At 40.4% G+C, this 19,685-nt stretch overlaps 1 protein-coding gene across 1 annotated transcript in view; it reads left to right on the plus strand.

The window, feature by feature from the left end:
• The window catches only part of LOC119798498 (collagen alpha-1(I) chain-like), a 71,686-nt gene that overhangs the window by 18,494 nt on the left and 33,507 nt on the right, over window positions 1-19,685 (plus strand). Inside the window, exons 6-21 of the mRNA XM_038307999.1 lie at window positions 12,304-12,357; window positions 12,435-12,461; window positions 12,550-12,624; window positions 12,772-12,834; window positions 12,922-12,957; window positions 13,260-13,301; window positions 13,433-13,507; window positions 13,584-13,628; window positions 13,703-13,765; window positions 13,852-13,896; window positions 14,528-14,581; window positions 14,669-14,710; window positions 14,963-15,044; window positions 16,006-16,041; window positions 18,039-18,203; window positions 18,322-18,405. Coding sequence (XP_038163927.1) covers window positions 12,456-12,461; window positions 12,550-12,624; window positions 12,772-12,834; window positions 12,922-12,957; window positions 13,260-13,301; window positions 13,433-13,507; window positions 13,584-13,628; window positions 13,703-13,765; window positions 13,852-13,896; window positions 14,528-14,581; window positions 14,669-14,710; window positions 14,963-15,044; window positions 16,006-16,041; window positions 18,039-18,203; window positions 18,322-18,405 — 913 coding nt within the window. The 5' untranslated portion in view covers window positions 12,304-12,357; window positions 12,435-12,455. The remainder of the gene's footprint in view (window positions 1-12,303; window positions 12,358-12,434; window positions 12,462-12,549; window positions 12,625-12,771; window positions 12,835-12,921; window positions 12,958-13,259; window positions 13,302-13,432; window positions 13,508-13,583; window positions 13,629-13,702; window positions 13,766-13,851; window positions 13,897-14,527; window positions 14,582-14,668; window positions 14,711-14,962; window positions 15,045-16,005; window positions 16,042-18,038; window positions 18,204-18,321; window positions 18,406-19,685) is intronic.

The raw sequence follows: 19,685 nt of genomic DNA on the forward strand, positions 1-19,685 counted from the left end.
ATTGCAAAGATGTTAACTCATTGGTGGACTTGCATGGTCCATATATGTGAATATATATTTTTATATGCATGCTTGTATGTATATATGTATAAATATCTTTGTTTTGTTATTTCCTCTTTTGGCTCCAATACAAATAATAAAAAATAAAAAAATACAAAGAAAGAATAAAACAAACAAAGATATTATAACATGCACAAAAAGAAATACTTCATAAATACTTTAAAAAATAAGTAATTAATAAATTGTTGAAGATTATAACGGACATTAAATGAATAAGGTAATTATTACAAAGGCAAATAAATAAAGAAGCTGATTAAAAGAGATATATACGTTTATGTCTCACTGTACAATTTAATTTCTACCTACATTTCTTTTTATTGTGTATTCTGGGGCAATTAATTGTATGATGGTGATCCTCAGAGCTCCGCTATGGTCGGTTCTTAGTCTAAATGATCGGGATGGGACATGGTATTGTGCGTTTTGGGAAACTGAAGCTCCACCAGCACTTCTGAAGGTAGCCCACTCCTATCAGTCAGGCAGGTGACGTTGTGACAGGCGGTTCATTTGCTGCACTGAATGTCCGTGTGTCAAGCATGATGAGCCCTTAAATCATACTCAACACTTCTGGGCGCAGTCTGACACTTCTGAAGATAAAGATAATAAACCTCAAAAGGAAGCAAGGAAGCTGGCCTTCAGCCAGGCCAACAATATTACGACGGTAAATATTTTTACATTCAGCAGTGTTTCCTACAGGATTTTAGGAGACTGCGGTGTTTCTGCAGTGAGTCTCTGACCTCGGGGGTTTTCATGTGTGCACATTTTTAAGCGTAGTGTATCCCACTTGAAGGGGAACGCTGGTTTTTTACATTGGCCCCTTGATTTTACATTCTTACAACATGGTCTACTTTCTGAAGATATTCGGTTAGGTTATAGCCAAGCAGAGATGGCAAAAGTACTCACTTTCCGTACTTGAGTAAAAGTACAGATACTTGTGTTAAAAAATACTCTGGTAAAAGTGGAAGTACTGATTAAACTTCTTTACTCAAGTAAAAGTAACAAAGTACAGGCTTTTAAATTTACTTAAAGTATAAAAGTAAAAGTAGAAACCACTTTTTTCATGCCGTTGCCTACATTTTAAATGGATGTCTGCCAATAGGACTAGATCTCCGTTGTGTTCATTTTCAATCATCTCGTCGTCCATACTACTATGCTAACGCCACCGCCACCAAGCTGCAATGATTTGCAGCGAATGAAAACCGCCGAATCTGTCGATTCATCTTGTAGTGGTGCGTCAAATGCAACGTAGATTCCCATCCAATTAGATTGAATTTGGTATTGATGACGTGAAAAATAATAACGGTAACTCCATTGAAATGATTCAAAACTAAAGTAAAGAGCCAATTTTTAAAATGTAAGGAGTAGAAAGTACAGATATTTGTGTAAAAATGTAAGGAGTAGAAGTAAAAAGTCGCCATAAAAATAAGTAGTAAAGTAAAGTAAAAATATCAGAAAAATCTACTTGAGTACAGTAATAAAGTATTTGTACTTCGTTACTTCCCATCTCTGTAGCCAAGTAACGTCTTCCTATGGGCAACAACTTGAAGGCACAAACTAAGCATTCATAACATGTAGGCGAATCACTGTCCCCCAGACATCCACGGTATATCTTTATCTTTATATTTTTTTTAAACAAAGCGGAGTGTGTATGACATCACTGGCGCGCGCTGGCTACCATTAATTCATCCTGTCAGCTGAGCTGGTGCTAGTTTTACTCAGATGCCTGGAAGATGTCTAGTGCTACTACCACACATGATCTCGCTCTCGAAATGGAATTGAACGATTCAGATTAGCTAGCTGGGCTGCCTGTCACAACTCCAGTCCGGCGCTCGGATGACGTCATACACACTCTGCTTTGTTTAAAAAAATATATAAATATAAAAAATATAAGACTGCTCATCCTTTTACTTAATTAAAATGTAAAAGAAAAAGACATGTGAGATTTATTTTTCAACCCCAGCAAATACATACCAAAATTAAATTTGAAATATAAAATTTGAAAATGAAAAAGCATTTTTTGGCTGCATTATTTTAACCTGACTCCGCCAGATGGATTTGCTCCGCATATTCATCTGGAAACCTTCCGTTGAAGTAATTTTGGGAAGGGGCGAAAATACTGGTTAGCTGATTGGCCTATGTTGGTGATAGACGGGCCAAATAAACCAATCAGATCAACGAAGCATATGACGTAACAGAGCGACGACGAAGAGGAGCCAATTGATAGATAAAACTCTTGCTGAAACCAGTCGGGAGAAGAGCAAAAACATCTTTTCCTCTAAGAAAAGCCTCCAGAGCAGTGTTTTTCTCTTCTTTCAGTGAAGAAATACTCTGTAATTCAGATAAAACTTGCTCGATAGCCACGCTAACGGCTGAAGCCGCCATGTTCTTTAGACTGAACTGTCGCGCTTCTCGTTGCGTCACACCTCAACCCGCCTCAAAGCCAACGCTGATTGGACGTTCGTTTGGTGAACTACTCCAAATCTTCTTCAGCAGAGAGTCTCCAGACTGATTAGCGAGTGAAATCTTGAAAGCTCGCGAGATCAGGATGGTCTCACGAGGCTAGCATTATTTGACTCATAAATGAAATTAGTAATCACTCATCCTATTTGTATTTGCATTTTCTTCTTTAAGCCTGCACATTTTATGCCATAATCAAAGAGAAAGCACAGCAGACATTGCTTTTTTGTTTTCGTGGCCTGCCAGCAAAGTGCTGTCCATAACTCGGAAAAAGCATTCTGAGCGGTGGGGGCAGCAGAGTGACGTCAGCAGCCGCTTTTCCATAGTGGCAGAGCTACTGAGGGAGGCTGCTACTGCTTTAGAGAAAAGTGCCTGCTTCTAGTGGAGAATGTGGCTACAAGAATGTGGCTGCATTACTCGACTGCAGCCACATCCTTAAAATGAAAAAGCATATCTGAAAATGCCTTTTCATTAGAAATATGGTAACGATTTGCTTCCATATTGGAGTGGGTCTCACCCAGCGAGTAGAATTGCCACTGACCATCTCTTTCTCTCTGTTTATATGATTGTGCGGGCCGTCTCGTTCATTAATGGGAAACACTGTTCAGCATAACACTCAAAATTTTAGTTATGTGTTTGTTGTTTATTCAGTGAAGAATAATTTGTCCTTTCTCTGAAACTGTTATTATAGCGTCAAACTAATTACAGATAAAATGAGATCAATCCTGCATCATAATAACTTGTTTTCTGTTTTAGGAAGCCTGGAATAAAAATGGCCGGTTTTCACATTTTATAAGCATATCAAAGGGTTTTTGATATAAAATGTAAAAAGTATTTTTTATAATTAGCTGTTATGATGTAAAATAAAGTCATTTTTTTCAGTTAAGTAAAGTGAGGAACTAAGAGGTGCTCTGCTCAGAGAAAGAGGGGGTGACTTAGATTGATTGTTGAGTTGGAAAAGGTGTTTCCTGATAAAAGAAAAAGAGGTGGTGCAGTTACTATGGCTACGGCACTGGGTGACAAACAAACAAAGGTAGAGTTTAAGACAATAGGAGAAGGCAATAAATCACAATCTGAAGGGGGGGTTGCCTCCATTGTAGCATTGCATAATGTCAATGAGGGATCACACGGATTCTGAAGCAGTACACACAAGTATGTTAAAGCATGACAAAAAGCTAGCGGTTCTTTTTGACTGAAGTAAAGTTGTTGCATCCTGATAAAGCTTCTCAGTGCTGGACTGGTTAAAGAAAAAGAGAGAGAAGCAGCTGGTTGAGGCGTAGGATAATTATCACAGAGCGCTTCCTCAAGAGTGAGGTCTTGTTACAATTTAGTCTAAAACATCTGATGCATCAAGATAGCATTGTTCTTTAAACTGTGTTTAATCCGTGTTAAACTTGGGCAATGGTTGTGAAGACGCAAGAGGACGACCTGAGATGGATAGAAAAGAAGATTCCAAGAAGCCATCCAGGGGCTGAAGAAATTTGTTTCTTGGGAAGTGAGGGATGTGAGTAAAAAACAAATGTTTTTAATTGTTAGTCTTCAATAATAAGAGAAGCAAGAGGTTTTAAATAGAGGATCTTGCCTGGACACCGGCGGCCCCGTGCTTCCCCCCCGCCTGCTGGCTCCCTGCCCCAAATCTGGTCACCCTACCTATGCACTGTGTGGAAATCTATGTAAAATAGTAAAATATTTATTGCCTTTATCTCATTTCTAGAAGTAGAAATAGTAAATTATAAAGTACTATTATAATGTGGAACCCTAATTATACTTTCTAAAAAAAAAAGGTAGATTCATAACCATTTATTCTAGCAAATTATGTCAAATATCTTTTAGTGAAGTGAACACGTGTAAATATTCAGCAAAATAAATCTGAATGTTTAGTGGAAATCTGATTAACTGAACTTTCTCACGCTGATGGATGCATTATTACTTTAATAAAGTAAAAACGGTTCTAAATAATTCACATAGTCTACTGACTCTGACAGTGATTACAAATCTTCACTATGAAACCATCACGAATCAGTAATCTTTCCGACCTGCTCTGAGAGCCTGAAATGGTTCACAGCATAAAGGTTAAATAATACCAAATTTCTTATCCACTCACCATTTTGTCGTGTTCCATGGGCAAAAGCGAGAAGAATAACGGGAGCAGCATGGAGGTGATCCTCCACCTCAGAACTCCTGGAGAATACACCCTGGCTGTCACAAAGGAGCAGAACTCCGCTATAGTCAGTTCTTTCTCTATTATCTGGGTGGGGGTCGGGATTGTGTTTATTGGAAAAATGAAATTCCAGCAGCACTTCTGAAGGTAGCCAACTCCTACCCGACAGGCAGGTGACGTTGTGACATGCTGTTCATTTCCTGCTCTGAATGTCCGTGCATGAAGCATGATGTAACCTTAAATCAAATAAGGTTCATTAAAACCATGAGAGGAAAGATTTTATTTTATTTTAACTCCGGCTTTTTTTATTGTGAAACCTTTAGGTATAATATTTGAAAATGTTCCCTTTTCTCTGTCCGTGGAATGAAGCAAGAGTAAAGCAGTAGATTGAGGGCAACTCGTCTCTGCAGGAAAAAAAAACACCTCCTGAGTGTATTTTTCTCTGCATAGTAAAGTAATAACATGGTGACGTCAGGTAGTTAATTAATGAAATTCGTGATTGAGAGAAATAGCCTATAGGTCATAGTGTAGATGTGTTGTTTTGTTCTGTGAATATGCCTGTTAAGATTCCGAGTTTGACCAAGTTTGTTACAGCTGATTACCTCTGAGAACTAAGTTATGATGACTTAGGTTTAATGAAAAAATGATGGTTAAAAAATCAACTTAAAATCCTTGTAAAAAGTCAGAAGGACAGAAGGTTAATCTAATCAAGTCCGATTTTTCCACCTTTGCTCCAGACTTTTCTTCAAGCTCTCTCAAAGTTTGTTATAATTTTTCTTTGGACTATAGCTGCTGATGAAAAAGTCATCACCAAATTGTCTTAGTAAAAGTCTGGGTCATTTGCCCCTTCCTTTCATGTTTTGAACATCAATGATCTTATCAAATGAACATCAAAGGCTTGAGGTGATACTTTTACACTAGTGTATAAATAAGATCTAAAATAATTTATAGATTATTCAAAAGACATGTTCATGCAACATGCTGCTGAAGATTCTCTGTCATCCAGGTCATAGTCATTCAATTTAAGAAACTAGTTAAGAAACAAACCACTTTGTTTTCCAAGTTTGAAGACGTTTCGCTTCCCATCCAGGAATCTTTTTGAATAAAAAATGTCAGAAATAGCGTTAAGTTCGAGGCTTTATAGAGTGGACTAAAACAAAGCCTTGTTTTGGCTTAGAAAACATGCAAATTGAACCAGAGGAACGGGCCTGCTCCTTACGAATGGGGAGTTGTTTGAGTTTTTTGTTAGCCATAAATACCCAACACTGGTCTCTTCCTCTGAAAGGGGGTTGTTAGGGGGAATTGTTGCCTTGGCTCTTGCCTGTTCAGCCAGGCCAAAAATATTAGGACACTAAATATTTGTATATTCAGCATAACATAGATAATTTTTGTTATGTGTTTTTGTATATTCAGTAAAGAAATATGTTTCCTTTCTTTTAACAATGTATTGCCTGTTTGTCACATAAACATTAAAATATTCAGTTCTTATGACCAAATCATTGTTATGTGGCCTTATCTCACCTTTATATCTTATACTCAAAAGACAAAATTCACCTTGATGTGTCGTTTTGCTTTTTTCTCCCTCCCTATAAAGGAATTTCTGATACTTTAAGATGTTTATTGCCCTCCCCGGTAGGGGGGGTAAAATATCTTATTTAATAAGATACACAGTCAGAGCACAGCAGGGGTTCTTTGTCAAGGCAAACCTTCTCTCACAGCAGGGGTCCCCTAAGGCTCACACCCAGTGCATGGTTCTCATCCAGTTTGGCTCTATAAGTTCTGAAACTCAAGATAATTATGTTGCAAAAGATCTGTTTGCAGCAGTTTGGTTCTGAAAGGTTTTTACCTATCCTTGATAGTTCCGGAGATCTGGTTCCCCTGGGGCCCGCATCTCCACTGCGGAGATCCAGCCGATCCCCTTCATTGCCCAGCTTCTTGGGCAATGAAAGGGGAGGAAAGGAGAGCAGGAGCCAAAGAGTGAGGAGGCAAAACAGGAAAAGAGGGAGAATTCTGTGTGCTCTGTGGTTTTGTCTGTCCTCACAGGGGGGTGGGGGGTGGCGGTGGTGGGGTGGGGTGGCAGTTGTATGGGTGGTCGGTCACACCTCTGTGACTTGCCTTTTGAGGCCTTGGCTGAATCGGGGGTTGTTGCACAGATTCCACAGCTGATTCCACATCATCATGTCAAAATGAAATATGGACACTGGTTCCCAATGTCCAAAAAGTATGATCATGGCATATGGCGCAACAACTGCAAACAGAAGTTATGGTTTTATTTAATGATTTATCAGACTTATTTATATATGTAAAGGTCAGTTTTATGAAGCACATAGAGTAACTGTTGGTACCCCCTACCTGAGCTGTAGATCTTTGTAGCTCCTCCAGAGTCACCATTGTCCTCTTGGCCATTTCTCTGATTAACATTTTTTTTGCCAAGACTGTCACTCTAGGTGAAGATCCATGGACATAATTTTTTTTTGGGGGAAATGTCCCCTGTACTTTTTCAAACATCCGTTTTTCGTCCATGCATGTTTTAGTGTCCAAAAACAACGTTACGCTACAGTACACAGACATTCTTCGAGCACTAGGACCAAGCGTAAAAAAACGCAGCTCAAGCTGAAGCCCCCTTCCCTGAGTTTAGAAAGCCAACAAGCTCCTGATTGGCCCCATGTCTTTTTTTGTGCGATTGGCTGTCCCGCCTGGAAGCTCACTTTACAAACCTCTGAAGCGCCACTGAATCGAGTCTGTGATTGGATGGTCAAACACGCTGAAGGTTGTTCTATTAAAAAATGCCCCCCCCCACTCCTGAAATCAAAATTTGATCCATGTCTTGGTAGGTCTGCAGATGGTCCGTCCTCTTCAGACCTAATGGATTAAACAAAGCTGTCTCTGCAAGTACAGCATTCTCACCCCGACTGTAGAGATACAGGATTACCACTGACTGCTGAACCTCATCCCCATGTCTCTCATAATGGGATCGCCATTAAGGGTGGCCAACCTTGTAATTCCAGTGAGAATTGCTGCCCTAAAGGATTTTTCTGCATCCAATAAAATCTGCTTGTCATCAGCAGATAAACTGAACATTTTCCACTGTTGCTCTGTTTAAATGGGAAATGAAGAGGCTTTTCATTGTTACTGGAAGAAGTGTTGTAACAACAAAGAAAAAATTAACCAAAGAAATTTCTTAACGTTGGGCACTAAACACAGAAAACAGATCCTTAAATAGTGTTTATCTTTTCAGGTAGTTGTCAGCAGCAAAACTACCTCAGTACCAGCCTGAACTGATCTGCTGGATTACAGCTGCCCAGTGGATCCTCTGCCTTTCAGAAACCCTATCTTCAACATGAGGGTGTGAATAGATGGTAGATTCCGCAGAAATTGCTCCCAACTTTGTCTCATACCACTTTTCCACTGGCCAAGAAACCTGTAAACCCCGGGAAAAATCAGCTTTCATTGGCAGTGGGAGCGGCTCACTGACCCGTGTCTACCCGGGTCAAAAGACTTGGCAAGTGATGCATGTTAAAAACACCTTGGTTCTGCTGTGGGAACACCAGACCCGGGTTGACCCAAAAACTTACGTGATACAATTGAGAGCAAAATACAGACGGCAACAAACCAGGACAGTCGAGTCTGTTTCAACAGGCCGACACAACAATGTTTACATTTGATAAACATGGAGCAGCACTGACAAGAGGAATTCAGATTGGCAAAGAGCGAAACCATAAAGTACACTTACTACACCCTGACTTTCTTACATGTTGCTCTCTGTTGTTTACCTTCCTGATTTCTGTCTCACTGGTAACATCAATGCTAACAAAGTGTGATGGTGTCACCAGAAATGCAGCAGCGGTGGGACAGAAGCGATGCAGCTTGTCAGTGAGGGGTTTGACCATGCCTTTGCCAGTGGAAACGGAGCCAAATGCTGATTGTTAACAGGTCGACCCCTTTTTGAAAAACCCAGGTTAACCTGCTAATTTCAGTGAAAAAGGAGCTTTAGTTTGCGCTGAAACTGGTATTTGGAGTATACCCGGATTTCATCAACTTGAATGCTCTGTTTCATTTACCTCATACCTCCAAACTGAGAAGAAAAGGAATTTCCTTTTAGACTTGATTGTGTTTCAGTTTCCAAACTGTTAAAAAAGCAACAAAATATATTTGAGATATTCCTGATGGAAAACCATAAAATGTTAAACAGCACCAGGTTCTTATACTAGTCATCATCTTCTTAACAGGGACTGGGTCGGGTCACAGGGGAAAACATCTCAACAGAGAGTCTTAGACTTCCCTTTCCCCTGACATCTCCTCTAACTCAGCTGGGGGAACCTCAGGCCAGCCAAGAGATATGGTTTCTCCAATGTGTCATGGGGCATCTCCTGGACCTCCTCCTGTGGTTCATGCCTAGAACACCCCTCCAAAGGAGGCCTCCAGAAACATTATTTTAGCCAGCTCAGATGAGTCCTATTGATGTAGGAAAAAAGCATACAATAACTACCAAATGTGAATAAAAAAGATTGCTTACTAAAGTTTTTAAATATCTTAAAACAGTAAGATTGCAGAGAGTCCTGCCAACATTTGACCTCATAGCAAGGGCGTAGGTTTGATTTCTACTTTGGTAGGGACACTATTGGTCAGATGTCATTGGTCCTATGCAATATGCCTGCCCTTTTTTATGCTTGACGTGAGCATCAGTACTGATGATAATTCATCATTTAAAGAGAAAAGCAGCATTCTTGCTACATTAATGCAAAATTTGAAAAGCACTAAACACACTAGAGGCTGTTTTATCAATGTTTGAAGATTTACCGGCTCTGATGAATGTGGAATTTGGACTATTTTCCACTTTGAAAATGGTTTCATTTGAATGACCAAGACAGACAGAAATACTGTATTTTCTTTTTGAGATATAGACTTGTGCAGAGGTAACCCTTACTCTTATTCTTTTATCTACTATGCTCTCTCTGTATCAAGCAAAATAATACATTCATTAAAATATTAACTTCACTTTACAAGTTAAACATCTGGGCTGCAGTTACTCTATGTAGCCCATTTCATGTATTTTATCTGGGGCTGAAAAAAGTAATTGTATTAATTGATTATTTAAATATTTGTCAACTAATTTAGTAAGTGGTTCATCATTAACTGGAGTATAGAGACTCTAAAACATAATATAAATGTAAAAGGTGCTTTTCGCCAACAAAGCAACCCACATGAAAAAAGTAATAGCAACAACATATCTATAAAAGGGAAACCCTCACATTTGCTTTTTCAGTCGACTGGGGCTAAGAATCAGAATTTTTGAAAGCTTACAGTCTTTGCTTGTCCATTTTTCCAGCAGTCTTTAGAACTGCTGTCTGACTAAGAATATTTAGCTTTATAAGAGAGAAAAAAATGAAAAAATTTATTATACTTCAGAATTAAATATTATTTTGAGATGCTACACAAATCCACAGATGGTCCACAAATCAAAACACTCTCTTGATTTTTTACTGAACTGCAATCAGCAGATTCTGCCTGTTGTAGCATAGATTATATTTAGTTTTCTAATTGGGACTAGTTTTGTTGTCTAATATTGATTGTAGTAAATCAGAAAGAGTGAAGGTGGAACTTGAGGCAGAAAAATGACATGCACAGCTACGTGCACTGCTAAGTTAAAGGGACAGGCGAGACTGGTCAAGAACTCAGAGGGAACGACAGCAGCAGCTACCAGGCAGTGATGCTGCAAGCGGAAAAGAAGTGCTGCTGCACCAACGCTTTATTGTAAATTATACACGTTATTCAGATCATACACTATATTGCCAAAAGTATTTGCTCACCTGCCTTGACTCACATATGAGCTTAAGTGACATCCCGTTCCTAATCCATAGGGTTCAATATGACGTCGGTCCACCCTTTGCAGCTAGAACAGCTTCAACTCTTCTGGGAAGGCTGTCCACAAGGTTTAGGAGTGTGTTTATGGGAATTTTTGACCATTCTTCCAGAAGCGCATTTGTGAGGTTGCACACTGATGTTGGACGAGAAGGCCTGGCTCTCAGTCTCCGCTCTAATTCATCCCAAAGGTGTTCTATCGGGTTGAGGTCAGGACTCTGTGCAGGCCAGTCAAGTTCATCCACACCAGACTCTGTCATCCATGTCTTTATGGACCTTGCTTTGTGCACTGGTGCACAGTCATGTTGGAAGAGGAAGGGGCCAGCTCCAAACTGTTCCCACAAAGTTGGGAGCATGGAATTGTCCAAAATGTCTTGGTATGCTGAAGCATTCAGAGTTCCTTTCACTGGAACTAAGGGGCCAAGCCCAGCTCCTGAAAAACAACCCCACACCATAATCCCCCCTCCACCAAACTTTACACTTGGCACAATGCAGTCAGACAAGTACCGTTCTCCTGGCAACCGCCAAACCCAGACCCGTCCATCAGATTGCCAGATGGAGAAGCGCGATTTGTCACTCCAGAGAACGCGTCTCCACTGCTCTAGAGTCCAGTGGCGGCGTGCTTTACACCACCGCATCCGACGCTTTGCATTGCACTTGGTGATGTATGGCTTGGATGCAGCTGCTCGACCATGGAAACCCATTCCATGAAGCTCTCTGCGCACTGTTCTTGAGCTAATCTGAAGGCCACATGAAGTTTGGAGGTCTGTAGTGATTGACTCTGCAGAAAGTTGGCGACCTCTTCGCACTATGCGCGTCAGCATCCGCTGACCCCGCTCCGTCAGTTTACGTGGCCTACCACTTCGTGGCTGAGTTGCTGTCGTTCCCAAACACTTCCATTTTCTTATAATACAGCTGACAGTTGACTGTGGAATATTTAGGAGCGAGGAAATTTCACGACTGGATTTGTTGCACAGGTGGCATCCTATCACAGTTCCACGCTGGAATTCACTGAGCTCCTGAGAGCGACCCATTCTTTCACAAATGTTTGTAAAAACAGTCTGCATGCCTAGGTGCTTGAATTTATACACCTGTGGCCATGGAAGTGATTGGAACACCTGATTCCAATAATTTGGATGGGTGAGCAAATACTTTTGGCAATATAGTGTATTATTGGTAGGGACAAATAGCTTGGTCCAAAATTTTGGTAGGGACATGTTCCTATGGTCCCTATGCAAACCTACGCCCATGAGGGTCACCCAAGGTAGACTGGTCCTAAGTGAAGGGCCAGAAAAAGAGCAGCCCAAAGACCATTGCCATGATGGGCAAAACAAATGGACATAGTGTTCCCTGGCCTGGACATGGGTCACCAGGGCCGCACTCTGCAGCCAGGCCTGAGGGTGGGACACCGCCTGGTGGCTACACTTTACCCTAGGAGCCCAGCCGCGCACAGTCCGAGGAGGAAACATGGGTCCCACTTCAAATGGGCCTGTAGGAGGGCCAAAGGAGGGTTGGGTGCATTGTGTGATGGGTGGCAGTCGCCAAGGGGGGGGAATAAATCCCAGTTCTATTTTATTGTCACATTTATTGTTTTTAGAACAAACTGGTAAAATGAACCAGGGTTTTTAGTGACAAACAAATATTTTAGACTCTTGATTGAAGATTCAGAATAATATCAAAAAACTGAGTTATTAATATAATCTTTTCCAATCTGTATCTGCATCTGTTCTGTAATACCATCAAACACACCTGCTAATTTTCACCAGGGGGAGGAGGGTTACCCAGGTTATCCAGGAAATGCGGGACCACGCGGACCAAGAGTAAGCCTTTTCTGTTGATTCCACTAAGGGTCAAATAAACAAAAAATATCATAGCTAACAGTATGCATGTGTTTCAGGGACCCCAGGGACCAAGAGGGATGAAGGTGACTCTCACTTAAAGCCTGAAGATATTGAGCTCCACCCACCCCGATCTGCTGGATAATTAACACTTCCGATTTTATTTGATTTCAGGGAGACTCAGCTACATACCCCACTCAGCGACAAATAAAAGGAGCAACAGGACCTCAAGGGCAAAAGGGAAAAACGGTAAATTCAATTCAGTTTATTTATATAGTGCCAATTCACAACACAAGTCATCTCAAGGCACTTTAAAGTTCAACCAGAACTGTTAATACTAGTTATTGTTTGGTATAAGCTTTTCTCTGGTTGGGTACTGATTCATTTCTGTTACAGGGAGAAAATGGAAGAAGAGGAGAAACAGGCCGATCAGGACCACCAGGACCCATTGGACGTCCTGTATGCTTTGAATTTATTTGTTCCTTTTCAACTATGATATCTATATAGGGAATCATAGAGGCTGATGTAGGTTGTTTTTGTTTACAGGGAAAACCAGGACTGCCCGGAGTTCAAGGTGAAAAGGTTTGTGAGAACAGGCAGACAGTTCAGATCATGAATATGGTTTGATTTCTAAATTTTGCCTGATAAGTTTTCAGCATTGAGATCTAGCAGTTTTCAGGAGCCAGAAGAATGTATTACTGGTTCAGAACTGACTTTTCTTGGGGAAAAAAACAACAAAACTATTATCTCTGTATTGAACATCTAGATGTTCTTGTTTCTTTAATACAAATTGGTTCTTAACCATCCCTGATGTTGTTGATAGATGGATCTTCTTTATTTACCTGCTTGATCACGATGGTCTGAAACAGCCTCATTTTGTTTAGGGTCAACAAGGGTCCAGTCCGACGAGCCCACGAGGACAAAAGGTGAATTTCCAGGGTCCCTTTGGAAACCCACCATAATATGGTTTCTGATGTGGACAAAGACATGTCTCATTGCTGTTAATTCATCATCTCTGTTTCCTCCACCAAGATTTTCAGCAGTGTTTGATTTTCAGGGTGATCCTGGACCTCCAGGGATCCCTGGAAAGCAGGGCATAAAACTGTATGCTGAAGGACCCAAAGAGCTGAAGGTAAATGTGTCTCTAAGTTTGACATCTTGATGTGTCGGTTTCTGGATTTTCCCAAATGTTTGCTTTTGTCTTTAAGGGAGTACCAGGTGAAATAGGACCGAAAGGTTTTCCTGGACTTCCTGTGAGTGAAGCGGTTTATTATAAAAACCCTCCAACATCACATTTTTAGACTCATGTATTGATCTCCACCTGCAGGGTCTGCCAGGGAAACCTGGGATTAAAGGAGAGAAGGGCGATAAGGGAGAACCTGGACCTCTTGTGAGATCTGAAAATACTTTATAATTCATAAACTGTTGGCTTTAAAGAATCTGGAGTTAATCTGAACTTTTCTGTTGGAGCTGCAGGGTAAAAAAGGGAAGAATGGATTACCAGGAGAAGTTGGACTAAAGGTAAAAATCAGAACAAAGAAATTATCTTAAAACAGTTTGCAATGGCCTGTGGACTCCGAAACACATCACACTACATTTAGTCATTCACACACACATTGAAACCCTGGTGGTGATAAGCTAGAATGTAACCACAGCTGGCAGGGTGAGACTTTCCAGCGGTTTGGTTCTTGTACTTTTATCTAGTGTTGCACCGATACCGATACTAGTATCAGACGGGTCCCCGATACTACCCTAAAATGGTGGTATCGGTATCGGCGAGTACCAACAAAGAGGGCACCGATACCATTTTGAGAGCCATAAAATTATTCAACTATTGTCACCAACTCCTGGTAGGCAATAAAAAGTTCTACTGGATTCACTTTGTATTACATTTTTTCCTGCTTCACAAAGGTAGGCAGCAGCTTGACAAAGCAATGAATGCAATTATTTTACATTATTATGGTATCGGTATCGGCCGATACTGCACAGCCAGGTATCGGTATCGGGGCCAAAAAATGGCATCGGCGCAACACTACTTTTATCTAATCGGGTGGTTATATGCAGAACAAACCAGTCAGAAGATAATAAACATTTTAAACTAATACAAATGGAGAATCTGGTTAAAATCTCTGCAACGTTTATTTCCTTACAGGGAGATAAAGGAGATGCTGGCCTCATCGGTCCTCCTGGTATTGATGGTGCCTTGGTGAGTTCTAAAACAGGTACTGGAACTATGGGTGCAATAGAAGAGTCTCTCTGTATTGATTGTGTTTGTGTCCCCCCCATTTTCTAGGGAATAAAGGGCAATCGAGGGCCTCCAGGTCCCCCAGGAGAAGTGAGTCTTTAACTTTACAGAAAACAAGTGTCCTCTATAAGTTTAAGCAGCTTTAACACATCTTAAACAGTAAAACAGGCAGAGCAGAAGGAACCCAAATGCATAAACTGCATGAACAGTTTGTGGATGTGGGCTGGCTGTTCGGTGGCCTTTGACTGCAGTCTGTCTGATATGCTGCAGCTTTGTTGGACATGCAGTTTATTGTTGGACCAAAAACTTTTTTACTGTTGTTTTTTATTTTTATTTTATTAGATCAGGCACAACCACTCATTTCTGAAAGGCCAGCCTGGTGTCCCTGGCCCCCCCGGGCCCAAAGGATTGCCTGGGTCTCAAGGTATCAATATGATTTTTACACTTGTTTCAATTGTATTTTGCTTTTGTTTTTGTTTTGTTTTTCCAGAAAGACACTGAAAAGTAAAAACTAGAGTCCTACTTGTAATCCCTCAATTAAATGTAATTCAGCTCAGTTTAATTGCGTAACTCCAATTCACAGTATGTCCCAATGAACTTGCAAATAATAAATCAATCCAATCCGATCATACAGACAGATTCCAGGTCAGTTACATTCATTCCAATTAGATTCCAGATATAAAACAATGTAGTTAAATGCAGTTTATGATTCACAATGGTTTTAAAGTGTTCTACTTCGGCAGACCCAGAAGAATCGAGTCAACAAAGCCAGAGAGGACAGTCAACAAAGAGAGAAATCTCCCTTTTAACAGCAGTTAGTGTTAACTGACCTAACTTGAGGTTTCAGAAGACAGAGCAGAGAAACAAACGGAAGAAAGGAGCACTGATTTAGGAGTACTTTCCATTTGAAAGAAAACGGTAAGCTACAGTAGCAGCTCCTATAGTGGCTTCAACAAGTCAAGAAGCACATTTGAACAGATTAACTCTTTGCCGGAATTAAAGTCTAGAGGTTGAGAGAATACTCCTTAAGTAAGTCACAGTTTTTGGCAAAACCTCAGCCGATAGCTATCTAGTAGAGAGACACAGTAAACAACAGATCATGTATGGAAGAAGAACATGAATGGCCCAGTCTATGTCCATCCCTACAAGACATTGTCATATCCAACAATAACCAGAGCAGATGGAGCCACCACCATTAGAGAAAAAAAACAACAAAGAAAAAACAGAGAACATGAAGGTAACATAACAAATGAAACTTAGAGTGGAGAATATAATACACATTTCTGTCTGCATCTCCTTGTTTTACTGTCTTGTTATCTAATTAATGATAAGAGTTGATGTTTTAAAAATGAGTGACATCAAAAATCTGATCTGATCTGTTTCAGGACCGACTGGTCCTCCTGGAGTGATGGGCGAGTCAGGTATAAAATAATTCAGTGTTCTTGTTCTCCATAACCATGGTTGGTGCTGATTAAACCCAATCAAGAGATCTTTAAAACTAACATGTAAAGAAGGGATGGGATCTTTCAACCTGATTTACTGGGACATGTTTTAAGACAGGCTTGGTTCTAATTATAATCTCTATACAGCATTATTAAGTTAATGTTATGGTTCCCTGCTTTTTCAATCTCTTTTTGAGTTTTCAGTTATCTATGTTTTTCTGCTTCGTTGATCTTCTGTTTCTTTTCCATTTTTGTTATATTTAAGCTGTGTTGTTGTTTTTTTTGAGTTACTCTCTGTTGCCCCCTTGGGCCTGTCTCCTTTCCCCTACGTTCCTTCTAGTTACTTCTATCCGCACCTGTTCCATTTCAGGTGATTTGCCCATTCTTTGTTCTGTCCCCCACATATACACCCCCTGTGCAGTTACTCATGGCTGCTTTCTCGTTGTTAGTTGGCTCCCCATGTGTCTTTTTCCCTGGTGTCCCCTGGTTCTTGGTTTTTTGCATACTGTTCTTGGATTCTGTTTCGGTTGCCTTTTTCATTAAATCAGCAAAACTATCTCTGCATTTGGGTCCTCAACCAAATTCCACAAAACCTGAAACTTAACAAATGAAACTGGCTTGTCATACAACCATAAACCACAGTTCTCTTTTGACTTTATCCTGTGAGTAATGTTTAAAGGGGTCATAGAATGATTCTATAGGGTATTTGGTGCTGTCCTTATGGTCTCTGAATAGGATGTGTAACATTGGACAACAACCGGACATGTCCTACTTTTCATACCTAAAAAAATGTCCGGGGGGAATTTCGAAATCGTTCGGGATTTTGGTCGACTACAGTGCAGCACGTAGGCGAAACAGGGATCCAGTGGAAGATGGAGCGACCGAACTCAACCCGGTGACGGTACCCTTGACAACGGCAGCCCTGTGCTTCCAACCCTTACCGGGCAGGTGAGGGGGAAGCACGGTGCCCCCCCTCGCCTGACATAAGGCAGGTGTGCTTCCCTTACCATGCTTCCTCCCCCCCGCAGTAAGGCAGGCAGGGGAACCATACTGTCACCAGGTCAGGTTCAGTCGCTCCGTGCTTCAGGGCTTCGTTTGAATTCGCCCGTTAAATGTTGGAAGTTTAGAATTGTGAGATTTGCATAGAAAGGAGGTGTCAATGGGGTTTTAACTTCTTTGTACGCCCATCTCACCCACTGAACTATCATTATTCATCTATGACAATGTAAACTCGGTTTTGTATTCTAACATATTGATTGATTTGAATTTAACCCATTCTTTCTTTAGAAACAAGTGTTTTGTTGTATGATTTCTGTAATACAAATATACTAATGGTTGAAAGAAGAGATCTAGTTTCAGTTGAGCTTGGGCTCAAAGATTTTTAGTCTACCTCAGACTTCCCATTATTGAAATTAACATTGAACATCCACTAAATTGGAACACCATGGACTATGGATTTTATTTATTCATTTCTGATCGTATTTTGGTAGATCCTATAAGGGATTTTGATGGACGTCATCTTATAACTTAAACCTGAGACAAATCTTGTAAATTGAGCTGAATTGTCTTTGGACTAGATTCGACTTTTGATTTTATGACAATTCAGTTCAAATCAACTCAGGTTTTTTAGTAGGTCCAAACACAATTCATGTGCTATTGAATCAATCCAATATTGAAAGTGTCCTTTCAAGTCATTCCTACTGAGAAATGGAGGATTGGATGATTCAACAGAGCTATGGGTCCTTGTGAGTTTGGCACATGTATTGAATAGAAATCTTATTCTCTTTTATTAATGAAGATAATTATGTATAGATCACTCTAAAGACTTGAGAAATCAACTCAAAACCTTTCTGTGAAAGACTTGTAACTACATTTTTACTGGATTATAACTATAATTCCAGAGTTTTGGGTTTTTCAGTTTTTGTCAATTGAAAATTTCCCTAACATTTTCCACCTCAACTGTTGTGTCTTTCAAGGTATGGCTATCAGTGGACCACCAGGTTTCAGAGGATCACCTGGCTCACCTGGTCCTAAAGGAGAACCAGGAGTGCCAGGGCCAGTGGTTAGAGGACCACCTGGACCAACCGGAATCCCAGGAGCTCCTGGAGCTAAAGGAGAGCAAGGAGAACCCGGAATATTGAGTAGAGTTTTTTTTAGCTTTGAGTTCTCAATCTAATTTTCTAATGTTATAACTATATATTGATAACTCAGCATAAGAAGATCTTCTAATTTATTATCTTTGTTCCGTTTTACCCTCAGACTATCAGCCAGGAAGAACCGGTCCTCCAGGAGAAAAAGGGGAAAGAGGACTTCCTGGACCGGGAGGAAAGAGTGGGGAGAAGGGTAATTATAATTGAGTTTCAGCTAGACCATAAACAATTAAATTACATGCACTTCAATTCAGTTATTCATCTCAAGGGACTTTACAGACAATCCTATCAGATGATACAGTCAAACTGGTTAAAAGTTTCGATCAAAATAATACATTTAATCAAAATAAAGCAAACTTTACTTTCTTTTCAATTAAATAAAAAGATAGCAGCAATGTTCTAAACTTTAATAAAACACATTAGAAAACAGCCCACATTATGATATAAATAACTATATATAAATAAATTAATTCCATTATCACAGATCAAGCCATTAATTAACAAATTATTTTAAGAGAAAGATCTTAAGTTCAATAAACTGCTTTTAATTGTTTTATTTATTTTTTTCTGAAATGGAGTTATCCATTTATCTTCCGTAAAAATTCAAAAAATATCCACTGGACTTAGGTTTTCAAGATTTGAAGACGTTTCGCCACCTCTCCAGGAAGCTTTCTCAATTCAAATGTCTTGATCCGCAGTGAGTTTGAGTCTTATATGGACAAGGCCTTGTATTGCTTGGAAACATGCAATAGAAACCGATGAATGGGTCGTTTAGCTCCATCTTTAGCCTGTGATATCTGAACCTGTCTATGATTCTAGGGGTCGGTCGTTAAAGGGGGGATTGCCATTAAGGGGGGGGATTGTCTCCTGTAATACCTGAAACCTGTCTATGATTGTTAAGGGGTGGTCGTTAAGGAGGTATTGTTCACCGGCTGGAGCGGGTAGGTCTTCCCTTTATCTTCCCTCACTTAGTCCTTTTCAGGGTTGGGGCTGGTAACTATCTCTAGCAGTTTATGGGCGAGAGGCTTGGTACATCCTGGATAGGTCGGCAGTCTGTGTCAGGGCAACACAGAGACACACAAAGACCCACAACCATGCACACACACACAATCGCACTTAAGGAGAATTTAGAGAAGCCAAGCTAACAGTCATGTTTTGGGACTGTGGGAAAAAACAGGAGTACCCGGAGAGAACCCACACTTGCACGGGGAGAACATGCAAACTCCATGCAGAAATACCCGGGGCCAGGAAACCAACCCAGAACCTTCTTGCTGCAAGGCAGCAGTGGTATCCACTGTCCCACCATACAGCCCTGAAATGGAGTTATGTTTTATTTAGTTTATCATAAATTACTCTTTTATGATTGTTTTTTTTGTTGTTGAATTTATTGGATTTGCGCTGTGGGCAAGACTCTGCCTGAATGGCATATTCGGTGTGTAACAGTACAGATGATACAGAGAGGTGTGACTGACT

Source organism: Cyprinodon tularosa, unplaced genomic scaffold (genome assembly GCF_016077235.1).
Source record: "Cyprinodon tularosa strain WSP-4 unplaced genomic scaffold, ASM1607723v1 ctg627, whole genome shotgun sequence".
NCBI lineage: Eukaryota > Metazoa > Chordata > Actinopteri > Cyprinodontiformes > Cyprinodontidae > Cyprinodon > Cyprinodon tularosa.